The sequence below is a fragment of the Meleagris gallopavo genome, chromosome 2, assembly GCF_000146605.3.
Source record: "Meleagris gallopavo isolate NT-WF06-2002-E0010 breed Aviagen turkey brand Nicholas breeding stock chromosome 2, Turkey_5.1, whole genome shotgun sequence".
Lineage (NCBI taxonomy): Eukaryota > Metazoa > Chordata > Aves > Galliformes > Phasianidae > Meleagris > Meleagris gallopavo.
In genome coordinates this window covers 34,259,262-34,279,558 of record NC_015012.2, presented here as the reverse complement: position 1 = coordinate 34,279,558, position 20,297 = coordinate 34,259,262, and the positions used below count along the sequence as shown (strand labels likewise).

At 38.4% G+C, this 20,297-nt stretch overlaps 1 protein-coding gene across 2 annotated transcripts in view; it reads left to right on the top strand.

The window, feature by feature from the left end:
* The window catches only part of DAAM2 (dishevelled associated activator of morphogenesis 2), a 74,968-nt gene that overhangs the window by 24,403 nt on the left and 30,268 nt on the right, over positions 1 to 20,297 (top strand). For both annotated transcript variants that reach the window (XM_031552406.1, XM_019613511.2), the window contains exons 3-12: positions 472 to 566; positions 6,897 to 7,230; positions 12,022 to 12,132; positions 13,123 to 13,226; positions 13,865 to 13,931; positions 15,083 to 15,200; positions 16,724 to 16,862; positions 18,264 to 18,322; positions 18,729 to 18,913; positions 19,843 to 20,160. In XM_031552406.1, the coding sequence (XP_031408266.1) occupies positions 472 to 566; positions 6,897 to 7,230; positions 12,022 to 12,132; positions 13,123 to 13,226; positions 13,865 to 13,931; positions 15,083 to 15,200; positions 16,724 to 16,862; positions 18,264 to 18,322; positions 18,729 to 18,913; positions 19,843 to 20,160 (1,530 nt within the window). The remainder of the gene's footprint in view (positions 1 to 471; positions 567 to 6,896; positions 7,231 to 12,021; positions 12,133 to 13,122; positions 13,227 to 13,864; positions 13,932 to 15,082; positions 15,201 to 16,723; positions 16,863 to 18,263; positions 18,323 to 18,728; positions 18,914 to 19,842; positions 20,161 to 20,297) is intronic.

Genomic DNA, 20,297 nt, shown 5'->3' with positions numbered 1-20,297 from the left:
CTTGCAGGCTGTTTAGTCATTTGAAGAAAAAAACTTTTCTGCTTTGAAACTTGAGACAGAAGTTTGTTGTCTTTCTTCTTTTTTTTTCTTCCATATCCCTCCAGTTATGTCAGTCTAATAAGATTTTGCATCTCTGTACGTATTTTGCCTCCAATATCCATAGATCACCACAACGTATCACCATTCCATATTAGGTACAGTTTTCTGAGGGCATCCTGGCCCTCAGGATTTTTGGGGAGTAACCTGAGAATCCTGGTTTAGCTGGTGTGGCAAAGCAGTATGCTGTTGCCAGTCCACATGAGCAGCCTCATCTGGATTCAGTTTTGTAGCTGAGACACTGCTTTCCTGGTGAGAGGTCGGCAGGCATCTCTCCATGGGTTGATGGGATAGTTGTTTTTCATAATTCTTGGCCCCTCTCTTAGCTTCCAGGCAGCTCAAGCTTTTCTGATTGTCATCTCCTTTTCTGAACAGATGCAGACTCTGTATGCTTTTGATGAAGAAGAAACAGAAATGAAAAATAAAATAGTTGAAGACTTGAAGACAGCTCTGCGGACTCAGCCCATGAGGTAATGTTGTTCTTCTTTCATCGCAATTCACTGCCTCCCTATGGTCAGATGTGGAATAAGAAAGGCTGGCAAAGACAGAAACCTCTTTGTTTCACCTCACACAAGCATTCTCTAGTAATTCAGACAATCCACAGAGAGCCCTTCAGTTCCTGTTTCGAACCTGTCTAGCTGGAAGGGCACACTAATGTTGAAGTGTATAGCTTCAGGAAAATAAAAACAAATTATGTTGTGAAAAACAGTGGCAAATCTATGCAAATGCAGGAAAGGACTATGAAGATCAAACTTACTAACTTCATAGCCCCTTGAGCACCCCATGTGTTCTGATTTATGACAGGCAAGATCTTAGCCTCTGCTATGAACTTTGAATTCCAGCTTCCTCTTATCTGTAGTAATGTGAACTGTTTGGCACAAAGCAGCTAATCCATCTGACTTCACCTGGTTTGGCATTCTTCCTGCTCTGTGTGTAACAGCAGCATGCAGAGATGTTGAGACTTTGTTGTGTACTGTGTCTTTGAAGGTAAGGTCATCTTTGTTTTTCTGAGATCAGTGCTCTGAACAATTGCAAACTAACTAGCATAACAACCTTTAGTATTTAACACTTAGAAGGAAATTGTTCTGAAGCACTAACCATGGCTGATACAATCTAGGGGAATATTTGTTCTGAATGTCTTTGTATTAAGACCAAAATAGGCTGAATGTGCCTGTAAATACAGTATGCTGAAGTCATGGTTTCAGAGAGTTTCACTAATGCAGTCACACAGGGATTGGGAATTAAAAATAAATAAATAAATAAACAGACCAAATAAATAATAATAATAATAATTAAAAAATGTATATCTCAAGAGAATTTGCACTGCAGTTAAGCTGAGTTGAGCCTGCTTCTGCATTGTACATAAATAGATGTAAAGGAAACAGAGAGTTCTAGGATTTTAAAGTGCTGAAACATCTCCTTTCTGTAGCCAGCAAGCAAATATAGAGAGGCCTTCAGACCTTATGGTCTCTCCCTTTCATGTGTGAATGTCAAGATAGTGAGTGGAAGACAAAAGGTAGAATGAAGTCCTCAGCACAGAGAAGCTTTTTCTGAGATTCATTTGCAGTCAGACTTCTTGTGTTGTGACCCAGAACTGTTTGTGGTGGCAGGTTCATAGCTGGAGGTCTATTAGAGAGAACCTGTACTGAGAACAGGCACATGGGGACAAGTGTCCGTTTGCTTCTCTCTGTCACTGTCCTAAAGCAGAACACGGTAAAATGTAGCTCAACTTTATGTTATAATGGACACTGAGACAACTGCCAAATGCCCAGTTTTCACAGAGATTTTAACCACAAGTCTGTGCTGTTCAGACATGACATAGCAACTCTATCACACTAATATGGAGCTGGTGTGATGCTTCCTCTGTTAAAGTAATAGTTTTTTCATATCACTGAACATCTCTGAGTAGCTAGGTATCTCTGTTACATTCAGCCAAAACACTTTGCTAGCCACCGCTGGTTGTTTTACTCCATATTTTGAATAGGATATCCCAGCCTCCTTCCTGAGAGGAAGGCGAAAGAGAAGAGAAAATTGTGTTTTGCCCAAAACCTTGCAAGGTTTTCCAGACCAGACCTATAGTGATTCTACTGGGTCCCCTTGACAACAGGCTGTTGCCTCATCTGTTTATAATAACCTTAACAAGCTTCAGTACAAGCATCTATGAGCTACCCTATAAAGTGTTCTCTTCTAAATCACTGGCGATGGTTATAGGGCTTTTTTTTTTTTTTAAAGTACTTAAGCCAAGCCAAATTTTAAGTTAAGTCCTATGTCTCAACTAATTTCCAGCAACTCAATTCGTTAGCTGCCAAATGGGCTGCATGCCAATGACTGATCAACAAGCCAATTTCTTCTTGATGGAAAGGTTGCAGTAGAGAGGCCCTCAGCTCCATCAGATCCCTCTCATACACAGTACTGTACCCAAGCCTTCAAAATACTAGTCTTTTTGGTTGAATTTGGACATCAAATCCTATTTTCCTTGCCACTTATATTCACCAGACCTCTGATGAAAATAGATACCAAAATTCACACAGAATAGACTGTCTGGAATCCGTTTGTGACAGTAGGGTACAAAGGGGCTCTGATAGCTTACCAAAAGACTCCTCTGCTTGAATTCTCCAATCTAGGCCAAAAGAAGAAAAATGCATATGTTTGACTGTTTCATTTTACTGTAGAACTGTGCATCTTGTGGTAGAAAATGCAAAGTAATGGCATTAATCTGTGCCTCTATTCCAACGCACAAATTCTAATACCAACAAACTCCAAAGCAGACCTTCCCAAACTCAAGTTCCTTTCCTCTTAAGAGAAAAGGTGCTAGAAGTGCTCCTGGGAGGCTAGTTGGCCCAGTCTAAGCAGATGCATTTTGTTTTGGTATTTTGGAGCTGCCCTGAGTTTATAAAACCAGGTTATATCCCAGAACAGAGGAACTGCCTTAGAGAGCAAAACCCCCACATCTGCATCTAGTAAGGAAACAGATTTTCCTTTGGGTTTGTGAGAGCTTGTGACTATAAACAAGTGTGATGACAAACTATTGGACAGAAGCAGAGAGAAGAGCTTTGTTTTTTCTTTTTAATACCCGAAGATGGAGGTTCAGAAATGCAAAGAAGGTAAAACTTAAAAGTCTGGAAAAAAAAGTCTGATCCACAGAGGAATATTTCCTTTACTCTAAGTCATAAGCAGTAACTCCCTTTGCTGTCTACTTTTCTCCTTCTATTCAACTCAGACTTACCCCTTGTTATTTTAGTTTGATTGAGCCATATTGCATTCCAGTTCATACTGAAGATGATCATTTATGTTTCTAGGAAGCAAAATCCATTTTGATGAATTTCTCAGCAATCCAGTAGTTGTCAGGATTATGTCTGTCCCCTGATTATTTAGGGAAGTGCAGCCTTGGCAGATAGCAGGGTGGGAACATCCTGCCCTCTGCACACCCACAGCATATGATCTTTCTGTGTTTCCTGTGCTGGATTGAGTCTCACAGGGAAGATGTTCCCCACAGCACTTGGAATCCATCAGTGGGTCATTACCTCCTAGACCTCATCTGTATTTGGATGAAAAGTTTGTTATTTGAGCTAGCTAACACGTTCTGATCAACACTCTCTAAAACTTGAAAGGCTAAAAGGTGCTGTGCCTTTTTAATGTGTGCTAAATTGGTCAAGTGAGAGTCTGAGGTGAGGTGAGGCTTTAATATGCTTGTTTAGCACCTATTAAAGCACACCCTACTTTATTTACACTTGAGTTTTTGAGTGTGTTAGCCAGAATGCGTTGGCTAACATGCTTAACTTTACACCTTTCAGTCTAGAACAAAACGTTCCTTTGCAGCATACAGGGCATATAGGATGGCTTAGTCATACATGTGTATGTTTTGAGGAAGAAGACAGTTTGTATGTGTGAGTTGAGTTTTCCTCTGTACGTGCGTGTGTGAGCCCAAACATCTGTGCGTGCAGGCATACAGATACACAAATACCAAATAGTTGAGGATTATGGATCTCAGCCTGCCAGCTGAACTCCCACTTCTTTTTCTCTCCTGTACAGACCCACATAGCTCCCCACTCTCACTGAGCAAATCCTAATTCCAAGAGTGTCTGTTTGCCCAGAAACTGCTGTCACCATTTCTTCCTTTATCTCCCTCTTGCATGATTTCTGTCCTTTCCGGAGAACAGAGGACTAAGTGTTTTGGGAAAGGAAGGTGAAAATCATCATTTGATTACTGTTTCTGATGTCAGCTGAAATGGGAAGGTACTTGGTTGTGCTTCCTATTGGGTAATGCAGCTCACTGTGTGCTCTCTAAACTAGGAAGAGTACAGGAAAATGCCGACATTGTTTTTAATTATGTCATTAATCAAAGTGTATGACATATACCACTTCCTTGCATCTTTCTGTCTTTGGAATGACCTCATCCAAGAAGTCATAGAAAAATTGCTCTGCCAGTGAATTCAGTAAGGGATTGTATTTAATTGGGAAGTGTGATTTTTGTGCATTTCACAATTTTTTCACAGTCAAAACGGAGGCCAAAATACATGAAAGTTTCTAATGTCTTGTATGTCTTGTCATAAGAGCAGGCGTTTCATCTGAATGTTGACTTTAGAGACCATTTGTTCAGCTGCTTCTTAAGAATGTTTTCTTTTTTGGGAGTTGGACTAGATGACTTTTGAAAGTCCTTTCCAACTCAAGTGATTCTGTGATTCTATGTCTTTGGAAAGGTATTCATCCTGAGTCTTCTCTCAGCCATGAAACTGAGAAGAAAAGCAAAATGCCTGGTTTTTGGTTGTTTGTTTTTTGTTGTGTGTGTGTGTGTGTGTGTGTGTGTGTGTGTGTGTGTGTATGTGTGTATGTGTTTTTGAGTGTTTCATGTGTATGGTGAATTCATAGAACTGACCTTTAGAGATGAGGAGGAGCAAAGCAAATTTCAACTGGTCCTCCCATCACTTAGGCAAAGATCTACTCAACTTTTCAAGCCCAACGTTAGAGAAGTGCAGTAAAGTCATTGGCTTCACATTGTTTGGTAACAAATTGAGTTTGTGCTTATTTTGGTTCCCATTATATCCTTAGCATCTATTTTAGCCATGAATGTGCTTTGCATGCTAGCAGCATTACAGAAACTGAACTGTTGATCTTTCTATAACCACTTAAGAAACAAACTTTAATGACTTAATAAACTCCAAGTGCACAATGTCTGATCCCACCATGTAGCCTGGAGGCATAGGAGCTTTTGCTTCTATGATTTGTTAGGGTAGTCAGGAGGATGCATCCAAAAAATGTGCAGTCAGACCTGTGTGAAACTTTGCAGGCTATCTTACAGGCATTCAGATTTCAGGTAAATTTTGTTTTTACTGTTCATGTGTTCCTGTGTGTTCTTGCTCTTACTCTGATATTCACTTTGAAATTCAGTTTTGAACAAAATCCAAACCTCAGACTGAAGCTTTGCTGAAAGCACCAGTCCTTGCCATGTTTCTGGTTTGCAGGCCTGAATAAGCTGAAAGTTGGCAAATCCATCAGCAGAATGAGCATAACTCTCATGTAGTTCTTATATGGTTTGGGGTGTATCCACCAGTGCACTGTGTGTGTAAATTTCATTTTATCCAAGAAATAAGTAAGTATCCCTCAGCTTTGTATTGTTGTTGCAGAAACATTAACAGAGATCACTGAAATGCTGGAAGTCTTTCAGTATAGTGCTTCCATACCTGATGGATATTAGAAAAAGCATCTTATAAGTAGATCAGAGAAGGGTAGTACATTAGGAAGTATTCAGCAGGGAAAAGGAGGGGTTGGGTAAAAGCTCTGAGCTTCAGACATAAAGTATTCTTAATTTCTTACACGGATTACAGTTGTTGACAACTTTTCATGTGTTTGAGGTCCACATGACCACCATGGGGTGGTTGTGGAATTACTATTGTTGGTGTACCTTTTGGTGGACTGAAAATACAAGTTTAATTCATGTGGTTCTGTGCTCAGGCGTTCTGAAAAAGTACATCTACATTAATGACCTTCTAGAAGAAGCAGAGGTAAACAAATTAGTCTAGAGGAATGATTTGCAGCCTGTTTCACATCTTTGCATCCCTATTTTAAAGCACGCAAATTCTAAATGAAGCATTGCCAAAATGACCGGTTTGAATGGATTTATCTAACTCCATCAATTTCTGTAACTTGTTCTAGTAGACTATCTGAATGGACTAGTATTGTTTTTTGTTTGTTTGTTTATTTTGTAACCTTGGTTAATTCTTTAAGCTTATTCATGAAATTTTCCCTATATTTTTTCTATCTTCAATTTCCATGATCTTGGTCTTAATAAAGGTGACTTTAATGGTAGAATGTGGTAGAAACAACAGAATAGTCAGTATAAACCTGTTTCAGTGTAGGTATAGATTTTGATGTGTAATTTGGTAACTGAATAATTCTGTGTTTCTTCAATTTATGATGTTTTTACAGTGCATTTTGCTACAGCATATTGGCAGTGGTGCATTTTTAGTATACATCTTCAAAATAGAAGAATGCAGCCAAGGCCTCTTCAGAGGCTCTTACATGCCTCTTGCATGTAATGTGCTCCTATACATATATTGTGGGTTCAAGTGTGAACTCTTAACTCCCTAGTCATTACACTTGATAGTCACAGAAAAAGAGTGATAGAATCTTTTATTCCTCTTTTTTTTGTTTTTTTTTTTAAGATCACAGGATAATTTCCAGATATTTAAAGCTAGCCAGCTTTTGCATATGCTGGGATCACAGTGTTGAATATCTTTTGAATAAGCAAATTTTCTTTACCTTTAGTTTGGTTTTCTTCTTTTCCCTGCGTATTTTTTCAGGTTTGTGATGAGATTCATTGAGCTGGATGGTCTGAGCTGTTTGCTGAACTTCCTGAAAAGCATGGACTATGAGACCTCAGAAAGCCGTATACACACATCCGTTATAGGGTGTATCAAGGCACTGATGAACAACTCCCAGGGACGGGCTCATGTCCTGGCTCATCCTGAGAGTATCAACATAATCTCCCAAAGCTTACGGACTGAGAACATCAAGACCAAGATTGCTGTTTTGGAGATCCTAGGGGCTGTCTGCTTGGTACCAGATGGTCATAAGAAAGTCTTGCAAGCCATGCTTCACTACCAAGTCTATGCTGCAGAGAGAACAAGATTCCAGGTACGGGAAGGATGCTTTGACAGAAATAGCCGATATAATGCATCTATGCAAGGACTGATATTTATAGTGTGCATGTTGCAGTATAGCTAGGCTGAAGAAAGGCAGTGTTTCTCTTCAAATAGGTTATCATTATATTTTCTTTTTTTCCCAACACCTGATTGCTTGTCATTAATACTAATTTAAAATCTGTTGTGTATTACCTTAAAAAGGGGGGATTACTGAATTAAATGAAAGCTACTGATCTGTTCATTCTCTAACCTGATGACATTTCTGGAGTTCTAATCACTAATTATGTTGGAGGCTGTATGGTTTTGCTACTAGTCTTGTTTTGTAAGAGTGAGGAAGAGAAGTGCACTATTATTTGCTGGCAACTGTTTAAAACGTGACCTTTTAGATAACTTTCTGGTAACAGCTTTGGATTGGAACACTGTTTATTTCCAATTTGCACATGCTCAAGTGTGGTGAAATGATGAACAAATTATATGTTAAACATTGTACTGTAAAAAATTGCATGTTTAGTTGAATGTTAAGCTGTTGTTGCTCACTGTTCTAAGCACAACTCTTACTACTTGGTAGAGCTAGCCAAGAATAATAAGAATCATCAACTAGCAATTAGTAGAGAAGGAAAGTTGAGACTTCAGATGCAGTTCTAACTGCACTTGCATTGGCTGTATATTGCTATAACTCTTCCTATTTCAGTAAGGAACTTGTAGTTTTATACTTGTGCATCTAAAGTCAAAATCCATATTACAGAGAAAATTCAGTGTGATATAAGCAGTCGTAATCCTAGTAAATTTAATTAAATTTCACTAGACCACAACAGCTGAAGATCACTGTTCTAAAACTGTGATGCTGTAATGTTTTGGAAAGGTTGTCCTTGTTTTTGGCAAGGGTTAGCTTTTTAGGTTGTGTTTTTTTTTTTTTTTTTTTTTTTTTAGTTCTTTTTTTTTGTTTTTTTTTTTGGTTTGTTTCTGTTGTTTTTTCTTTTTTTTTAAACGAAGCTAATGGAGGTAAGTAGCCCTTCATAATCATGGAAGTTCTCCCTCAACAAAGTTTTACATTTGGCTATGAGAGGAATCTCTGATGTACTTGTTGCCTCTTTCTAAACTGCCAGCATGCCATCTGTGTGTCTGACTGCAATTTTCAATTCAGTCCTTAGCTTTCAGCAGGAGTCATGTTACAGATACTGGAAGTTCTCCAGAACTTACTTCCCTGTTGAGATATTGGTCTTCCCTCAAATGAAAGCCTTTGAGAACTATGACTTCACCCTGTATCTCCACTATTCAATGTGTTCATAGGGTTGTCACAATCAGGTTTTTCTTGGCACTTGCAAAAAGTTTCTATGATCTGTTTATTTACTTCATGTTGTGGTTATTCCTATTTTGTTACATTTGTCATAGCTTCTTGTCTGAGATGATCCCTTTGCCTTCTTTAGTTTTTTACCCTCCTTTTATGTTGCCCATCTGCCTGAAGTAACTCTTCCTTTAATTCCGTCTTTACTCAAATGCCACAATAATAGAAAGGCATTCCTTAAATCTCCTTCCTGAGGCAATTTGGAGAAGTTCTGCCTTTGCTTTATCCAATTTTCATTTGAATGTGCTTATTTGCCTACAAAACCTACTCTGCTCCTTAAAGAAGAGAGATGAAAGAAAAATTTGGAAACTGAAACAATAAACCCTCAAAGTAGAAAGAGCAGACTTAGTAGGATGCACTCTTGGTGTCCTCACTGTTCTTCTTTTCCATCTTATGCCTTCAAAATTGTCACTAGCTCACTGTTTGACCATGAAAGTGTTGCTGCATCTTTAGTTTCTTAGGTGCTTTCTTCTGAAGGTGATGATCTCTAAAATGCTGTGGAAACTGAGGATAAAGGGTCTGACTTCAGTATTGTTAATGTCTGCATTATGCCGCGTAAAATAAAATAGGTCAGTTGGAGGGGACTTTGAAAGATCATATAGTCCAAACTGACTGATTTTCAATCTGAAAGGACCACAATGTTGCTCTTCCCTAATTGGTTACATTTCAAAATTATTGCTTTGCTGTTTTCCCTCATGTATCTTGTGAAATGAATGCATGGTGTTATGATGTTGTATAATATGTACTTTTTAACATGCAGGGTTTTGAGCCAAACCAGTGTTGCAAAATTATAGTGCTGTAGTGACCCAGAAAGATATTTTAGGATATACTTGTACCCTTCCAGCCCAGTGTGCTGTCTGAATACCCATTCAGTTAGAGTACATTAGATATTTGATGCATACTGAAAGGAGCTGACTTCATTTGCTGGAGAAGATATTAACTGTGTTACTTTGGACAGAACACTCTGTTTTCCTCCATAATACTGCTAGAAATTGTAAAGCTGAAGGTGAAGAAATAAAGCTTGATATTGTCAGTCAAAAAGGTGGAGATTAAAAACATTCCTTCCATAGCCCCATTGCCTGGTTTGTATTAAGCAATGTCAGTACAGAGCATGATCTGCAGAGAGAAATTTGATTGATTCAGAATTGTAGTAAAGGAGCTAAAAAGGAACACATGAAAGTCCTGTATTCCTATTTGATTTGCTTCTGCCCCTCAGGGCTCATCCAAAGCCTTTTGAGGTTTTCTGCAGATTGAATGAATCCTTACTGAATGTCAGTGATGAGGAATAATGAGATTAAGCGAGGAAAGTTTTGCTTAAATAGTAGGAAAAACCTTTACAACCATAAGATCAATTAGTTCACAGAACTGGCTGCCAAGAGGTGTGGTGAAGGAAATGTTCACAAGTGAAGACTTGAACCTCAACCATTTGCAAAGGTTAGGGATATTGGAATTCAGCCATGCGTGGGCGCGGAATCTGATCTTCAGAAATTGCCTGACCTTACAGTGTTTCTTTCTAGAGCTGAGCAACAGTGTGCATATTGCAACCTATAGTCACTATGATGACAATGTTAAAAATAATGTTAGAGATAGAGTTGAGAATTTGCACTATCAGATAGTGTTATTGTGCTTACTAGATCTGTTGTAGTTTTCATGGAAATAAATAAGAGACATTACTTGCGGAGCAACCTATGTATTTGGCCTTAATACAACTACTAAAAAGTCATGAACATGGTGTGGAAGTTCAAATGCCAGGAATTCACAATTGCCAACTGAGCAATTTAGAAGTTGCAGGAAAAGGAATTTATGAAATCCAGTGAACTTGGGAGAGAAGTTAAACATTCTGTGCTCAGATATAAGAACAGCTGTCAGTAGTGTATGATAGAGCAAAAATTTTTACAGAAAAACAAGCAAAGGTTTCACATGAAGCCAGGAACGTATTCTTTCCCCATGGGATGTCCTGGAAGATATTCCCTGTGCTTCTGAAGACATATTTCCATGATGATGTCCATTTTCTACAGGAAACAAGATAGACCTATGAAACTGCTGACTAGCTTGGGAAAGATTTTGCTATGAATGAACACTTTCAGTAGTCAGGGACTGAAGACTAACTAAAGGAAAATGAACTTCTTTACTCAGCATCATAGCTTCAAAATTCTGTTTAGATGAATCTGCTGAGTTGAACTCTAAAATGTTATTTTATCCTCTTTCTCTTTTTGTGGCCAAACTTCCTGGGAAAAGTATTCCATTTTTCTAGTGCATCACCAAAACAAACACGAGTGAGGGTTTTTATTATTAATACTGGAATGAGATCCATACAATTAAACTGACAGAACTCAAGTGGAATTTATTACTCTTCCGGTAAAGAAAATAATTCTTAGAATAATGAACTGATCAGAGAAGATCCTGAAGAGCAGATTTGCAGATATCAGCACAAATCCATAAGCAGAGTTGCTTTGTGGCTAATCAGTTCTTACACATAACCTCTTCAGTAAATATTCGTTGGAATTAATCTGAAATAGACTGCATATGGCAGAGGTTAACAAGTTATTTATCTTTTCCCCCTCTCTTTCTGTCTTGCCATGTTAATGAGATTATGATGGTGTATCTACATGTATGCAGAGATTACGTCAAGAGCATTTCTGTAGGAGGTACCCCCGAGTGCTGAATACCCTTGCTATTTCATTGACAGGGAGATGTAACAGAGAAAACTGGAGTTCAACTGCACTTCCATTTGAATTCTGTAACTTACCCTTAAGTTGTAATAAGTTTGGACTTGAGGATATTCCTGTTATTTGCAAATCCTTAAAAGGACGTTGCCAAGAGGCCAATAATTGACTATTTCATGTGAAATGGTTGTAAGTGAAGGAACAAGGAGAAATCTTCTCAGAAATCTTCCAATAGAGAAATAAATGCAAATCTTCCTATAGAGAAATAAAAGACACTTTTCTTTAGAATTTTCTCCCTGTGCCTACACAAGTGCAATCTATTCTGCTGAAATCCAAGAAAATAGTGAAAGTTACTTGAGTGCTGTGAGTAAAGAGAATGAATCTGTTGATGTTATCCTTTATGTATAAACTTCTGTATGAAGTTAACTAATATGAGGGAGGACACAATTCTGCTGTTTTCTTAGATCATGTTGGCAGGAACTGTAAAGGCATCTGCTTTTTCTCCAATAGCTTGTTAAAAAAAAACAACAACAAAAAAACACCTTTGTTTTTAATTAGGATCTCATGAGCATTTTATTCCCATCTCTATTCTTCATTTGTTATTGTGACATGGCTGGCCAAGACTGCTAACAACCATCGCTGAATAAAGCTGTATCTTTAAGCAAGTATATAGTAAATTAGAAGATGACTGTTCACAGAACCATGAGCAGTAAGCAAAATAGTCTAAGAAATAAGTCTATATCCTCTAACCTAGCCTGTTGTTCTGTTTTAGACATTGTTGAATGAGCTAGACCGAAGCATGGGACGATATCGAGATGAAGTAAATCTCAAAACAGCTATCATGTCCTTTATCAATGCTGTTTTGAATGCTGGTGCTGGTGAGGTAAGTCACTGTCCTAGAAATTCCATCTCAAATGTCATGCTTGAATTCATTTACTGTGGAAGTGGCTAGTAGTCACACATATTGTGTGAATGGATGTACTTTGTGGAAAATAACACTGAATTGTCAAGTTCATTATTACTCTTGTCTTCCATATTATTTAATTCCCAGCCTCTTATAATTCTTCTAAGATAGCTGACTACTTGCTCTGAAATGATTGCGGCATTTTTATTTTATAAGAACTGCAAAGCATTTATCTCCGTGATAATTGGCCTTTCAGAAAACATCTTGGTTTACCTGCAGAAATATTTTAAAATGTTAACATGTTTTTGACTTAAAACAAAACCCCGAACCTATTAATTTAAAAAAAGTCAAAGAGAAGTTCAGTAAAGTCTGTTGGTTTTCATTCACGATAAATGCTTTCTCTTGAATACGGGATAGTTTAAACTGATTTTGATTCACTAAAACTGAAGCATCACTAAAAGTTTGGCTTTTCTTTTTTTTTTCTGGCTAAACCACAGTAGGCAACAAGCTTGTAAGAGCTCTGTCTGGCAGAGCGCTCTATCTGCAGCCGCCTTTTAAAATCCTCTGTAAGGGTGTGAAGTTTACCAGAGTTTCTGGTGATTTTATGACAAATATATATAAAACTATGAGAAAGAACTGTAGTTCTGTTCATCTTTAAGCAGGAGATAGGATTCTAATTGACTAGCACGTTAAGTACCCATACCTTTTGTTCTTTGTGAAACGTGAAGTGTGCTATTCTGACTAGACTTGCGGAACTCATTGTAGATACAGGAGAACAGTATTCTTAAGAAAAACAGAGGCAAAGACATTCATTTTTTACTTAATTTACTGGAATCCTGTAATCATCCTGTGAATTCGATGTCAGGAAAGAGGATATTAGAAAGGGAAAATTTAAGATATAAGTGAATCATTTTAAATGTGATTAAACGGTTCTGGAACTTAGTAAATCCTTTTTCTTCTCTTTATAAGGACAATTTAGAGTTCCGATTACACCTACGATATGAGTTTCTAATGCTGGGAATTCAACCTGTTATTGACAAGCTAAGAGAGCATGAGAATGCAACACTTGACAGGTAAGAAATGTTTTCTGAGAACAGTCACTGATCACAGAAAGAGTTCTTAAAAGCTCTCCTCTTTTTGAGTTTCACATTCAAGCACCAAGCTGTTTCTGTCTATCCCTAAAACTGACTCCCTTTAAAAGACAAAAGGAATAATTGTCTTTAAAATTAAAACCAGCAGATGGAGTATAAAATGCACATACTAAATTAGCAGTGACTGTTACAAGGATTTCATGAATTGTTTTTCTTCTAAGCTGAGGATGACATTCAGAAAAAAAAATTGGAAAAGGCAAAAGGGGGAATTGGTAGCATCTTCATATTGCTTTGTTGTTGCATGAAAAATAACACTGAATGACACCTTCAAATTGCTTTGTTAGAAGTTTTATGGATAATAAATGTTTTTTTCCACTGCAACTCCACTTACCTCAACACGGTAACTTAGTACAAGGATTAAAGAGCATTTTTACCTCCTCTGATTATTCATTTTGGCCTATTATTGACCTGTGTCAGTTGTCTTGCATGTACATTCCAGTACTGCCATGTAAGAAAGCATGTCAATTTCCAAGCATTGCATTCTCTGTGGTGGCATGTTTTGTTGAAGTCTGAGTTATGCTATGACAGTTGGTAATTTTTGTTTTTCTGTTTTCTCTTAGGCACTTAGATTTCTTTGAAATGGTCAGAAATGAAGATGACTTGGAACTTGCAAAGCGATTTGACCTGGTAAGATTTTCTGTGAAGTACTTGAACTTGCCGAAGTTGAACATCCTCTTTGGATCCTTGATGCAACTTCCCTTTTATATCTCCTGAAAGCAGCAATTGGCTTTGATGCTGAGACTGGCTAGTCCTCTTTTTTTCACTGTTTTTCATTTAGCGTATGGGGTCTCTGGTGAAACAAAAATAATAATCACAGACAGGCATTCTGAAAATTGTCTCTGACAAAGATTTCTTTTTTATGTTTTGCTGAATGTTCGGGAGCAGAGGATGCTATCAACACTGTTCTCACGTTTGCAGTCCTGCAGTCCTGATGATCCAGATGATTCTATTTTCAGGCATCTCCTTTACAGGACTTTGAGTTTTTTACAGGACTTGGGCTCATCTCTGATACTTTTTCCAGTATATCACAGGAAACTCTCCTAATGACTGTCACACCAGAGGCTATGGAGAGGCGTCAATATTTTAAAATGGATGGAATTTAAAGATGAGCATAAAACAAGGAAAGTTTTCACAACTGCTAGCAACAGTAATGGGCTGCAGGGTCCAGAGCAGTTGTAGTTTCCTTTTTTTTTTCTTTTTTTTTTCTTTTCTATTTTTGGAATAGTTCCTACCAGATGCTGATACGGAGCAACTAGCATTTCCATGCCAGTTGTCTACTGTGATTCTGTGCAACTTCTTCCTCCGACCCAGACGTTTTCATAGTGTCATCAAAGTGTCATCAAATGGTTTCAAGATCAAATGGCTTTTAATATAATCCAACAACCAAAAATGGGCAGCAATATCTTTCTCGAGATCAGTGCCCAATTCAACCTGATTTTGGATGCTTCTTTGGATGAGATATCTTTTTTTTTAACTTTTTTTTACATTTTTGCTTATTACAGAACAGCTCTTGATCACACTGAGGCCTCCTAGCTTTCTAACCCCTTGCTTTGGAAAACTTTTTTGTTCTGGGGTAGATCAATGCCAATCTCAAAGACCTATGTACAAGCTCTTCACTGGGCTTATAGCTACATGTTACAAAAGACTCTGCAGAGGTCCAGTTGATGGAAACTTGCCTGTGTCTTGCCTGCTGGTCTTTGGTCTTTCACAGCTAGTTAAGCTTTTACTGTGCATGTTTTCAATTTGATTTATTATTTCACTACCTTCCCTAACTTCAGATCCACATTGATACAAAAAGTGCCTCTCAAATGTTTGAACTGATCAAGAAAAGACTGAAGCACACAGATGCCTATCCCTATTTGTTATCCATCCTTCAGCACTGCTTGCAGATGCCATGTGAGTACCTCACAGTTTTCCAGAGAAGGAGTGTTGAAGAAATGGGTGGAATTCTGGCATGAGCACAGTGTCGCAGATACCAGGACACACTGCTTGTGTCCTCCATTCAGAACTTGGCAGTGGCTTAGGGACTTGGTATATTGCACTGATTCCATTCAGCAGATTTTGTTGTAATACTTATAGCAGCAGCTTGACCTCTCTGCACTTGCAAATAAAATTAAGTAGCTGGAGACATTCCAGTTTGTCACTGACAGAGCTTATAATAACTTTAAATTAGAAACTTTTAAAAGGAGCTGTTGTGCTTTAGATCAGAGATTTCCCAGAAATAGATACGACTTTGCATGTTAACAAAATGCAGTGAGGAATTTTTCTGGTGAAACAATACAGTACAGAAAGCTGTTCTGTCACTGGGAAATTCCACAATAAGTCTTCAGGCTGCTGTCTTATGGCAAAATGTCAGTGGAGGGCTCCTGAGCTCAAAATGAAAAATAACATTGGCTTTTGTTTTAAAGAGAGATGATAGGAATCTACTTGTTAACTGAAATAAAGTAGTTCAGTCACATTTCCAGAGTGTAAGAGCTGAGCAAAGTTACAGCAAGATCACTAAAGAATTACCTGCCTTAATCCTGTTATGAGTCGGGGATTTGTTTTGGTTACTTTCAGCCATACTTGAGCAGTCAAACTGAGAAATCAACATGAAAGAGAGTTAATGTGCTTTTTCAGGACGTATTGTGGCATATTTTCAGGCACTGATTAGATGAAAGTACTGCCTTGCACAAATTCTAGCCATTGTTTGTAAGTGGTCTCTTTATTGTTACTGTTTAAGACAGTACTTGAGCTTTGTGTATTGATTTGGAATGTTTGGTGGCAGAAGAGTTAAATCCTTCTAGGATAGAACAAGATTGCAGTGGAGCAATTTGAAATAATATAAAGGTCTAGATTATGTAACCTAGGTAAATAAGGTGAACTTCGTATTGTTCTGGCAATATGGATGGCAACTAAATTTGACATCCAGAAGATCAATCCTTTTCGTTCAATTTATTTTCTTTCCACAAATTTCGACCACATTATATGAACTTTTCATGTCAGCTGAGTTTGACTGACTTTCAGATAAGAGTACGCAAATGGAACATCTGACTTTTTTTATAGTGCTTGATCATAGTGTTGCCTAGGTGCAAAATAAAATAAAATACCATCAAGCTGCATAAAATACTGAATAAGTGATAGAATCACTTCTGTAGGCATCTAAAGCACAAGATGGAGTTGTCTGTCAAGAGGATCACACAACCTGAAGATACAGGTCAGGCATAGTGTTGCAAATGCCTGTTATGATTTGTTCCAGTATGCTAAGTGTTTGCAACTAATCTGTCAGCAATAATTCAGCATTAGGTACTGTGTTCTGTAATTTACTACCTATGGGATTAACATGGTGACCAGAAGGGAAGAAATGCCCATCTGTCAGTAAACCTGTGCACTTTGGCATGAAAATGGAAGTTCTCATGTGTTGCTCATTTTTCATACAGATAAGAGGAATGGTGGAAATTTTCAGCAATGGCAGCTGTTGGACAGAATACTCCAACAAATTGTTCTTCAAGATGAACGAGGAGATGATCCAGATATAGCTCCACTGGAAAACTTCAATGTCAAAAATATAATTAAAATGTAAGTTGCATTAATAATGTTTGTTTCTGTTATGAAGCTGTAACTATATCTTAAGTATGCAGGTACTTAGGAAATAAAATATCTGAGGAGTTTCCTGTGCTAATTTACAGCTTTTTGTTGGCTTGGTAGTCTTATAACTAGTTCCCTTCCAATGACAACTCCACCAGATAGCATTTTCTAGCAAAATTTTTGGCTTCTAATTTCTGTTAAATATTAAGATAGCTAGAAGAGTAGAAAAAATATCCTTGATTGTATAGTAAAACTTCCTCATTTTTCTTTTTTCTTTCAAGATGTTGATGAAGCTTTCACTGATATTCCCCCAAAATGTTGTCCCCTCTACTTGGATCTCATTCCTCATTAATGAGCACTTAGTTTAGAAAAATTGAAATAGTTGAAAGTGACACCCATCTAGCACATAAAGCTTTTTACCTCAGTAAAATGTCTGCATGTGCTCACCCACTGACTTGGCCAAGGGTTCTACCATTATTTTTTCCCATAGGATGCATCATTTGAGAAGTCTAGCTACATTAGCTGGCTCTCATCTCAACTTCCCTGTTCTCAGTCCTTTTTAAGCCAAACTTTTGGAGTCTCCATCCCATCCATCTGCCTCTGCAGGTAATTTGTGGCCCATTACCCTTCTGAAATATCCACTGGAAAGAGCACTCTTATAGAACATATGAAACCAAGTTCTCCTGTACTAAAAATCTCCCAGTCCCTCCTGTTATAGTCATGAGTCAAAATTTAAACTGATTTCTCGTCATGGAAAAATACACTGATGTTGATCTCTTTCTGTCTGTTTGGATATCAGACTCCTTTGTAGACCTTGTGCCTGATCTTCCGTTTCTGCTTCCATAGCTACTACTCATTTTGCATATCTAATCAACCCCCAGCATGCTCTGCATATTTTCTGTCAGTAGTAGGAAATAGCTGTGCCACTATGAGATATGAGCGCTGCCTTGTAACTGATAAATTACCCAACACATAAACATTCTCTGTCCTCTTAAGAAACAAAAAATATGGAACGAAAGTAAAAAAAAAATAATGGCAATGCAGTCTTGTGTTAAGGGTAGAATGATTTTAGTCGTGAGTTCTGCCTTTCAAAGTAAATACACTTGGCACCTTTAGGGCATTACCTGAAGACAAAAGAATGCCAGTATCTGTTCCCCAGGCATTCTTTATTTGTTGTGAGACTTTGAACTACAAGACACCTTTATAATATTAACTGTTGGCTGCAGTAATGATCAGGATCTGGAACCAAACTGACCACTAGTATGATCCTGATTAAACATAAATGTATAAATTTACCAGGTTGTCTTTTGCTGATCGCTATATGTAATGGCTGCTTGCCTTTCAAACTGGATAGCTCAGAACACATTTTTATGTTCTAATTTCATCTTTCAGGCTGGTGAATGAGAATGAAGTCAAGCAGTGGAGGGATCAGGCAGAGAAGTTTCGAAAAGGTAAGTGCATCCTCTGTGTTTGGGGAGGCAAGAGAGAAGACTGTGATCCTTTCACAGAGCAGTGGGCAGCTGAGATAGGCACAAGTGACTGTCTGGGTTATCTTTCACGGGCTAACCCTACTTTGTTCCTTCCAGTACATTTTGTCTCATGATGATTAGTATATATGCTTCATAGGATGGCTTCCCTCAATACTGACATGAAATGATTTTGCAATCTAAGTGAAATTTGGGCATTGCTGCATTGATCGCTGAAGTTTGGTGTCAGAATAGTCAGACTTTGTTTTCTTTTCTCCATATCACACATTTCCAGCTGAACTGACAGACTTACCAGCTTTATTTCAGAGTAAACTCCATCTCTTTGTTCCTGAGCTTTATTTCATCAACCTTGCTTGCCTGTTCTTCCTAGATCATGCTGAACTGATGAGCAAGCTAGAGAAGAAGGAGAGGGAATGTGAGACAAAGACCCAGGAGAAGGATGAAATGATGAAGACACTGAACAAAATGAAAGACAAGCTGCAGAAAGAATCCTTGGAGCTGCGCCAGGCCAGGGACCAGATGAATGACCTGGTAGCTCAACTTAATGAGTACTCGGTATGAGACTGGGACTCTTCCCATTCTGTTTAAAGCCTGCTAATTAGTGAATGATGAACAAAAGAACGTTGTGAGTGAAGCTCTTTCTGTGGTCTGTACAGAAAGAGTCTGTCTAGCCAGCTGCCCATCTTTCAATAGAGAACAGAATCCCTGAGCTGATGGCATAGACTGGATAATTCAGGAATGGGCTGCTCCATTCCTTCTCAGTCACCCTCTATGCCAAAGCTGGTGAGGCATGTGTGCTCTCTTCTAGGCACAAGTTTTAGTGCTGAGGTGGCCCTGATCATTATTTTGATAGAATAGAAACAAATCTGCCCAATCTGAAAGTAATTTTAGTAAGAAAGAGGTTTCCCATTGTGCTTCAGGAGCATTTACGCTTCCTTGGACTTTTGCAGGTCCAAGTGACAGGAAGAGCTACCTAGTGATTCTGTTCCAGTAATGTGTCTGTCACAGTATTGTCTCTCTGCCTTGACATAGCCTTGAGAAGTTACACTGTGAGAAGCAGATTACTTCCCTACTCTCCTTTCTGCTCCAACTTTGTGCTGGGAGAGCCTAATGACAGATATTCTGTATTTCAAACCCTAAGGTTTAAAACCCGGGAGTTCAAAAGTTCAAAGATTGAACTTTTCTCTTTCTTCATACATAAGGATAAAATAATACATTTTGGCTTCTTTTACTAGCTTTCTGTTTTTCTGAGCCATTTATGGTTCCCTTTTTCAAGCTCTTCTCCACAACTTCAAGGGTTTGAAACTTTCTCTTAAATGAAAGCTGAGATTCCTCCCTTTATTGCATGGCTTTGAGTGCAGGAGGCTTTAAAGAAAACATCAAATATTTTGAGACTCATAATAAAATCACATCAGCTGGCAATAAGGAGTTATTGTGCCTTTTAAGCTATTTGCTTTCTTTTTCTGTGTGTTTTTTTTCTCCAGCAAGGGGGCAGCATTTCCTTCCCAGCCCCACCACCCCCTCCTCCAGGCGGCCCACTAGCATTGTCCTCTGCTCTCACCTCTGAGAATTTGCCCCCGCTACCACCTCCTCTGCCTTTCTCCAGCTGTCCTCCTCCTCCTGCCCCACCACCTCCTCCAGGAGGACCTCCTCCCCCACCAGGAGCACCGCCTTTCTTCAGCTTGGGAGCGCCACCTCCTTCAACAACCACCTTCAGCAGTGCTGGTACCAGCCTGAAGAAGAAGTCTATCCCGCAGCCTTCACACCCACTGAAATCCTTCAACTGGGCTAAGCTGAGTGAGGTAAGAAATTCAATACTCACAGTTAACTAAATTTCTCTGTATAACTCATTGTTGATTAATAACATGAAGTGCAAAGTGACAGAAGACAGTGATATTGTGGCTTTCCTTGGGCTGAGCCACTGGGAATCAGTAACCAT